Source organism: Beta vulgaris, chromosome 9 (genome assembly GCF_026745355.1).
Source record: "Beta vulgaris subsp. vulgaris cultivar EL10 chromosome 9, EL10.2, whole genome shotgun sequence".
Classification (NCBI taxonomy): domain Eukaryota; kingdom Viridiplantae; phylum Streptophyta; class Magnoliopsida; order Caryophyllales; family Amaranthaceae; genus Beta; species Beta vulgaris.
This window is the reverse complement of record NC_079210.1, coordinates 46,725,882-46,735,297: the sequence shown is the minus strand read 5'-3', so window position 1 is coordinate 46,735,297 and position 9,416 is coordinate 46,725,882. Positions and strand designations below refer to the sequence as shown.

General features: G+C 32.6%; 1 protein-coding gene across 1 annotated transcript; it reads right to left on the bottom strand.

The window, feature by feature from the left end:
* Positions 1 to 302: 302 nt before the first annotated feature.
* LOC130590133 (wax ester synthase/diacylglycerol acyltransferase 11-like) lies at positions 303 to 4,574 on the bottom strand. Its single transcript, XM_057392105.1, has 3 exons — positions 3,032 to 4,574; positions 966 to 1,038; positions 303 to 591 (listed from the first exon to the last, which is right to left on the bottom strand). Exons 1-3 carry the CDS (start codon positions 3,788 to 3,790, stop codon positions 458 to 460), a joined length of 966 nt encoding a protein of 321 aa, XP_057248088.1. The 5' UTR covers positions 3,791 to 4,574; the 3' UTR covers positions 303 to 457.
* Between the last annotated feature and the right edge of the window lie 4,842 nt (positions 4,575 to 9,416).

The following is a 9,416-nucleotide window of genomic DNA, read 5'->3' as shown; positions in this document are numbered from 1 at the left end:
CCGATTTAATCAATCAAACTACAATAACACTTGAATTTTTGGGGAAAAAAAAGAATCCAAAGGTCTTTCAACTCTAGAAACAACTCTGCTTCAATCCCCACATCTATAAAAGAACTTATCAATCTTTTCCTCAACCGGCTGATTAAATTCAAAACTCATATTTGACCTTAAATATATATATAAGCTAAGAATTAGTTGTATTGAACTTATTTTTATCTAAACATAGCCCTTATCAGAATTTACTAGAATTAATCTAAACCTATTATACCTTAATTATGAGAGTGTCGGACTTTATTTTTAAATTTAACTTTGATTGAATTTATTAGACCTTATTTAAACTTAACTAAACTTATTTTTTTATAAGAATTGAAAATAAGATCAACATGTTGAACAATAACAAACCCTACGTGTTTATAAACTAAGCCAAGCAATTCCAAACTCAAACTCGTTCAGCTCGTTAAGACAAGACACAACATTCATCATATTTAGCAAATGAAACCAGAAAAATAAAAGGAAAGGTGACCTGTTTGCAACGGTTTTCGCGTAGGTTGACCACCAGGATAGCAGTGACTTCAAGGTTTTGCCGCATAGCTATGGCCCAAAAATCAAAAACAACTGAGGTCATTAATTTCATAAACTATGATAATGTTTTAGCCAAGGGATGATATAGATATATTAGATAAAAGTTTTTGTGTAATAATATTGTTTATGTATATAAAAATATTGTTTGTGACTTTGTGTAAATAAATATATTATTTGTGTTATTTTTTTCTTATTTGTTAAATGAAACATAAACAATATTTATACATACACAAACAATATTTATTATAAATACAAAAAATATTTATTACACGAAAATTTGTGTCAAATACATCTAGCTGTTATAGGTATCAAACCTCGTTTTAGCCTTTAGGATACCGTTTCCGTGAAATTAAATAAAAATAATCAATAGAACAATATGTCACCTTCTGGTGAATTGACATCTACGTACTTCGCAAGACCATATGATATCATCCCTAAGAGCACGTCGTTTACAGTCTGTCATAGGCAATAATGTGGTGAAAATTTCATCATAGGGTAAAAACCAAAGATGCGTAAGAAAAATCTAGTACCGAAAAGATGTTTTAAAAATAGATATATGCTGAGCACAATGACTGCCTGTTATTAAGTATTAACCATTATGGAGCTTGTACCCTTGTGCTACGTTTCGCAATGGCAGAAATTCAAGGACTATATCACTGCATAATTTGCATAATATACTCATTTGACCGTGTTTTGTAATTTTTACCTAAAAAAAATATAATCATATGTACTTTTATTAGATTCGACTCGATATATTTTTAAAATATCAATTTTTTATAATGTTTATATATAGGAAACTAGAAATGTTGATAGTTATAAGCGTGCCCGGAAAAGTGTGTCAAGTATTTTGAAGGGGCAAAAATATTAATTTAACATGAGATGTTCTTCTAAGTGTGTAGATTAAAGATAAATGGAGGGGATACTAATGTACAAATACTAATATACAAAGTGTGTAGATTAAAGACGTGAATATTACCAACTACTAATATATAAAGTGTGTAGATTAAAGATAAATGGAGGGATACTTCTTTTAGAAACCCCCCCATGCTTTAGATGGCTCTGTCGAAGCCCTTCTTCTACATAATCAGTGGCGGACGGAGAAGGGTACATGGGGGTACAACTGTACCCCCAACATCCTCTGTCTCAGTCTTCCTCTCTCCACACTCCTCCCCTTTCTCTCCCTCCACTGCACTACACTGGACTGATGAAGTGCTTAAGGTTCTCTCCGCCTCTTCCCCCTCTGTTCTGTCCAGACTAGTTCTGCGAACTACGGCCAGCAGTGCCTATGGACGGCGGGTAACGGTAGTCGACAAAGCGAGGCCTTACGCTTTACTTGATTTTTTTTATTGTGTGGTTATTATTTTGGGGGATTTTGATTTTTTTTTTTTTGGAGTTGAGACTTGAGATATGATACGCACAATTTCTAGAGTTCTGGTATCTTTTGGAGAAGATGAAGAATTAGGGAACAAGTGGTTGCCTGGTTGGAGGGTGAAAAATTAGGCAATAAGGGGGGTTGGATCTTTCTTGCCGCCCTCACCAATAAGTTTTTCTTTAGTATTTTGTTTTCTCAATTTTCATACTTTATATATGTTAAATTCTTAAATTATCTGAATGTTTACATGTGAATTGTTGATATTTTTAATCAGCTAGTGACTAATTGGAATTCGATCAAATATATATTTTAGGGATTTAGAAGTTAAGGACTAGATGGAATTGTTCAATTTTTTCAATTGATATGTGTATGACTTTATGTTTTAATTGGTTGAAATGAAATTTGACAATTAATTAATTTTTATCAATTCAATTAGGAAAGACAGATGATACACCTAAAATCAAGCAAATCCAATTTATTCGAACTTTGGATTTTAGATATTGGTTGTAAGACTTATGTATTGAATCCAAATCAAATATGTTTTATTTTGGATATCGGTTGTAAGACCTATGTATTTAATAACTTAGGCAAACTTTTTTATGCTACTTTTGACTTAGTTGTACTTTCGTACCCCCAAATTATAATTCCTGGGTCCGCCACTGTACATAATGTTGTTGAACAAGACAGTTGCAATGATTCCATACATAGATGACCATTAAATATCTTTAGTTGCACATTAGTATTTAGCAACGACGATAAAATTATAAAAAATGTAGTTTTAAATATACACATGGAAATAAATAGTCTAACAACATGATAAAATACTTTTTGAAAAAACGGTTGTGATTTAAAGAAAGGTATATTTGAATTTTTTATTTTTTTAAAGGTAAGATGAAATTCCTTGCAAGGAAGGGGAGAAATTGGGAATCCCTCCTGCAAGGAGTGAGACTCGATCCCTTAACCTCTGAAATCGAAGGTGATATCAATACCACTAGGCTATCACTTGTTGTTCAAAAGATATGTTTGAATTAGTCTCAAAAGAAACGGATGAAGTATAAAATTTTAAGAGTGACTTACAACATTAGGAATGACCTTTTTGATAGACTTAAAGTCCTCAACCTTAAAGTTGGCAGTAATCACTTTCCTTGGCCAAAGCTCAATTCCATCACCCCCACTAAACAAACTTTTTTCATCTTTCACCCACAAAATTCTCCCTAACAACCTCAGCCCAAACACAAGTGTTAACCACAAACTCTTCATTAACCCCCATATTCCTCTTACTTTCCACTTCCTCTTTTCATGACTATGATCTTTTACATTACATTTTTTCTCTTTCCTTTGACCAAAGCAAGCAGAAAGCATTGACATCAAAGAAACCCCATCACCCAATGTATGATGAACTCTTAACACTACACATTTTAACTCCATTAAAACATGGACCTCCCATAATGGCTTATTTTTGCTTAGTGGAGTTGACACTGCAATATCAGCTAAGTAAGCATTTACGGCGGCTTCTTCGTCTTCGACATCGTCGTTGAGGTGGTTGGTGTTTGTTTTGGTGGTGTGGTGGAGGATGAAGTGATCATCAATGTTAACATGAGTTCTTTTCCAGTGTTCTCCACCATTAGGGTTTCTTACTACGAGGCTGCAAAATCTTGGGTGTTTTACCATGGAGTTTGAAAATGCATTCTTTAGGGCTTCTACATCAATTGGATACTTTAAACCCATAGCACAGTTGATTATTTGCTCAGTTTCTGGGCAAAGATATACCCTACTAAAGGGTGAATTTAGGGCTTCATCACTATTACACTCGTAATCAATCTCACTCTTAGACATTTTTCTCAGGAAACTTGGTTTGAGTTTGTTTCCTGGGAGTTCTTTTGAACACGATTAAAATTTAAGGGACGCAAGCCTTTGACTATGAAGTGTGAACTCTTCGGTCTGATTTAATGCAGGAAACCAGACTGTACATATGACTGACATGTGAAATGTCTGCAGTCGGGAGGTGGTAACAGGGATGGGCCAGCATGGGTAGGATCTGGGGTTGGTCCAGGCGTCCAGCTACACCAAGACCCGTAAATCTCTATTATATAAGCCAAGGCGAGCTATGGTGTCCCTTAATGAAATATTTTTTTTATCGCTAGTCAAATATATATACTTAATTGGATATTTAGATTTTTTACAATTATATCATTTCCTAATTTAAAGATGGGTCAAAAATTACAATAATAAACTAAATAATCATTAACAAAGTAACTTGACATAATGAGATAAAAGGTTACTCAAGAAAAAAAGTACAAATTTAATTTGACTACAAAATTTTACATCTAAATGTTTATCTCAATTTTTAAAAACTTTATAGAGCACAATAATTGTATAACAATAATTATAAATCACACTTCTATAATTATATTTTGATGAAATTTATTAAAAAGACCCAAATAATCGACGCAAGCATCGCGTGCATAGAAGACTAGTTTTGATGTAGACCCAGACCCACATGGTCTCGAAAATCTGGACCCTTACCTGAATCCAATGAGTCTAGCGGATCTTGAGTCTAAAATAATCTCAAACTTATTAAGAATTTTTCATCATATTTTTGACACGTGATTCTTTTATGCCTATCAGTTATTAAAATGATAAAATACCAACATTATTTAAGGGTTGTGGAGACTTCTACAAAACATTCCAAATTAAAATATCCACAAACAAGTTGGCTTAAGCCTGGTTGACAATGGATAAAATGAGAAGCCTAGGGCTCAAGAACTTGACGTGATGGCTGCTTGAAAAAGTAAAAATTCATATGTTAAGGTAAAAAGTTTTTTTGCTCCTTAAATATTTATCATCATCATCATCATCATCATTATTATTATTATTATTATTATTATTATTATTATTATTATTATTATTATTATTATTATTATTATTATTATTATTATTATTATTATTATTATTATCATTGTATATATATAAAAGAACATGGGTCTGTGGACTGGTTCGGGGCTGGTCTAAGTGTGAATCTATTAGACCCAGACCTGTTTTTTACATTTAGATCAGATCCAGACCCAATGGTCTCAAAACTCTAGACGCAAACCCTTAAAAATAGATTGGGTTATTCAAACGAATCTAGGTCGGGTCTTGGGTCCATGTCCATCCTTAAGAGAAATATTTCATATTACTTGCTATGTACAGATAACCAGGTGTCGGTGAGTTTGTTATGATGCTATCCTACTAACCACAGGTGCACCATTACTTCTTTAATTCTTGAATGCAGCGAGCTATGGCAAAGGCTTAATGGAGTATAAATCGAGATGTTAAGAGGGAATATAACCAGCTTACAGATTGTCTGGCAAATGAAGCTAGAAGTTTAGATGCATGTATGAATACAACTAGGGCTCTTCCCACCCCTCTAATTTCTGTATGAATACATACATTTCGGATTGTAATAAGTCTATGTTTGACACTATTTAAATGCATTCCTATTTTCACCAAAAAAAAAAACAAATAAAATGGAGCATCTTTATTTGTGTTTGACGACATTTACAACATTAATTAATCCTACTAACATTTTCATCTTTATGACCTAAGATTTGATCAGTTTCTAGGTGTTACTGTCGATTATGGCTTGTGATTTGCATAGTGGAGTTGCCATTTGAATAGCAGCTGAGGAAGCATTCTATGCGGTATTCGTCATGGATGTCATGGACGTGAGTTTTGGGAATCATGTCTAGTGTTTGACCATAATGAAGTATATGTAACTTTCTTCTGTCTTCTGGACTTGTACAACAATTGGTTTCTTTGATGAATGAAACTGAACTCCATTATTGTACCATAGTCCATAGTACATACGTCTAATCACATACTACCTCTGTTCTCTTTTAGTTGCAACGTTTGACAAATTGCACTATTCATGTTCTCTTATTTGACCACATTTATTGATTTATATGTTAAACAAAATATAGTCATGTGGGGTCTTGTTTGATTCGTTTTGATGTAAGCTTTCATAATATCAAATTTTTATAATTTTTACTTACATACAATTAGAGATAAAACGATTTGAAATTGTACATTGGCAAGCGTGAAAGTCAAAACGTTGCAACTAAATAAAAACAGAGGTAGTATTAGTTGGAAACTTGAAATTGTAGTTAACATCTTTTTTAGATGAGTAAATGTACCCAATTTCAGACTCCATATGTATTGGAAACTCTTTGTTCATGTAATTTATTAATCAAGTTATTAGTTGGAAACTTGAAATTGTAGTTAACATCTTTTTTAGATGAGTAAATGTACCCAACTTCAGACTCCATATGTATTGGAAACTCTTTGTTCATGTGATTTATTAATCAATTGCTTGCTTTTACTACTCCTCAGTTCCCAAAAATAGTTTCAGTTTTTATTTTGGGAGTCAAATTTTAAAAAATCTTTGACCAAATATTCTCAATAATGTATCCAAAAAAACATACTCATGTGGACTCTTGTTAGATTCGTGTGTACACTCGTAATATCAATTTTTTTATTGTTTACTAATAAAAAATAAAAGATATCATAAGTTAAATACTCCCTCCGTCCCAAAATATAGTTCCCATTTTCTTTTTTTCACGGTAATTTATGCAAGTAGAATATAAGAGAGATAGTAAAGATTTTTTGTTTATTTAAATAAATATTGTATGGGAAAAGATGATTTTAGGAGAGAGAGTGAAGAATAATTGGTGAAAGAACATTAATTGTAACATTTTGGTTGAATAAATAAAAGAAAAAACAAAATTCAAGAATCAAATAAATGATGGGACACGGTTTTTCTAGACAAATTACGGAAAAATGTAGAACTAAATATGGAAATGGGAACTATATTTTGGGACACCCAAAATGGAAATGAGAACTATAATTTGGGACGGATGGAGTATATGTTTTGGAGACTCTGCAAAAAGAAACATGAAGGACAATGCTACATCTACCCGTTGAGTAGTTAACCCACTAGAAATAGAGAATTAAAAAACAATTAAAACTAGATGAGTTGGATTTAACTATTTATTTATTTTCATTTGTAGTGAATTGTTGACCCACTAGTTAGATAAGTTTTTCCCAATATTTCGGGACGAATAGAATAGCTGGTAGGAGGAGCGATAAAACGCTCATCATGAGCGGTTGGACAAAACCACTCACACCCATATATTATTAAAAAAAAGTTAGAAAAAGTGGGTTTGGTATTTTAATAAGAAAAAGGTGGAAAAGGTAGGTGTGTATCTCAATAATGAAAGTAACACCTCTGGCAACTGACAAAATTATATTAATAAAATATTATGGGAAGCATTAAAATTACATCAAGCTAAAAAGTAATACTGACAACTTTTTCTCAAAAAGTACAATTAAGAATCCCTATTTGCGTATTTGAAACCCCGATTATTGTTAAAACAACCATTGTTTGGTGTTTGAAACCCATGTTTTTGTTAACTCAACTCTTGTTTGTAAAAAAATAAACATGTAATCTTTGCCATAAAGCAAAAGGTTGCATTGATTTGCATGTCCCATTCAGCTACCCCCCAAAAAGTACAATTGATTATTGATAAGAAATTTTGTTTGTGTATGTGAAACCTTGATCATCGTTAAATCAATCCATGTTTGTATGTTTGAAACTTATGTTTTTGTTAACTCAACCGTTATTTGTATATCTCTCTTTCCCTTTCATTTCATAGTCAATTTCCTAATACAATATTGACTTTATTTAATTGTTAGATTACTACTTTACCCCTTTTTTATTACTCATATACCCCTGTGAATTGTTTTGTCTCATCGTTCATAATGAGCTTTTTATCACTATTCTACCTGATAATAGGAGACAAAGTTCGTAAACTTCAAAGTCATTAACTTTTTTTGGAACAGGGTTTTTTTTTGGGAACATGTTAGATGAGTGGAATATTTGTTTTTTCCTAGTCATCAATGCAAATAGATCTCTCATTAAACATCTCATTAAAGATAGAAATAATATTAGAACAAACCGAACAAATTTTACGTGATTACATGGAGTTGCACCAAAGCAGGGAATTTCACTGTAAAATCAGGTTACTGGTTCTTGAATAATGATCAAAACAATCTTGCTTCTAACATCCCTTTCTGGAAGCTTCTATGGAAAGCTGGCTTCTTTCCGAAATGGAAACTTTTCTTATGGAAGATCTTCAATAACGCGCTTCCTACAGCGGATAATCTCATCAAGAGATCGATTTCGGGGATTAACCCAACTTGCACCTTGTGCAAGTCAAAAGCAGAATCTCTATCTCATCTGTTTAGAGACTGTGATGTTGTCCAAAGAATATGGATCGGGTCCATGGGAATCCACGCAAATAATGGAAATCATCTGACCATTCAGGAGTGGATAAAAAATTTTTTACATCTCTTCAAGCAATGGAAGAAGGAGGATAGCACATTCATGGAAATAAAGTTCATCTCGACACTCTGGGGTATTTGGGTTCACAGGAACGAAATCATTTTCAGGGAAGTGCAGCCAAATCCGGGAAGAATCATGCTCATTATCAAAGACCACATTCTAAGATTGATAAATATGGAAAATGACCAGAAACATAAGCTGATTACAGCCCCTCAACGGCTCATTGCAGCCCATGACAAGTCGCGTCAGCATAGATGGGTAAAAGGTAACATGGATAATATAAGTGTACAAACAATTGTAGTCGATGGAGCTTGGAAAAAAAATGCAAAGACGAATCAATGGGAAGCAGCTATAGCTTGGAAAAATGTTAACAATGACCCTAACGAGGAAGCTGTCACAAGGATCTTTGCAACCTCGGCAGTTCAGACGGAAGCCTATGCGATTCTTAAAGCATTATCAGATATGGAATGGCGAACTCCTGGGTTGATAATCAAAACCGACAACTTAGAGGTTATTAGAGCTTTGCAAGTGGACTCTATCACAAATAAGAATATAGACAGCATCATCAGAGATATCAGGAGAATAGCTAATAGTTATATATTTGTGTCTTGCGTCAAGGTAAGTAGAGAAGAGGTTAGATTAGCGCATCATCTTGCTACCTTAGCAAGAAAAAGCTAAGCTCCTCTTGTATTTTCTTGTTTACCCTCTGTCAAAAAAAAAAAAAAAAAAAAAAAAAAAAAAATTTTACGTGATAAAGTATTCCATACGTCAAGTAAAAAAGAAGAAAAAAATATGGTTGCAACTTACAAGTACTTCTAACATAATTTTGATCTCCTAATTCTACCTTTTTCATTTTCTTTTTATTGCAATAATGATCACTTTGGATGATTTCACATATACCGTAACAACTCTATTTTTAGTATATAAAAAAAAAGTAACTTTAGTAGACAATATTACCTTTATTTTATATATTAAAATCATCATTAATTACTCATTTTACTTTATAAAGTTGTTTTTACTTTACTTAGGATTAATTTCTCCTACTCTAATTAGTTAAAATGATACATTTATGCTAAACTA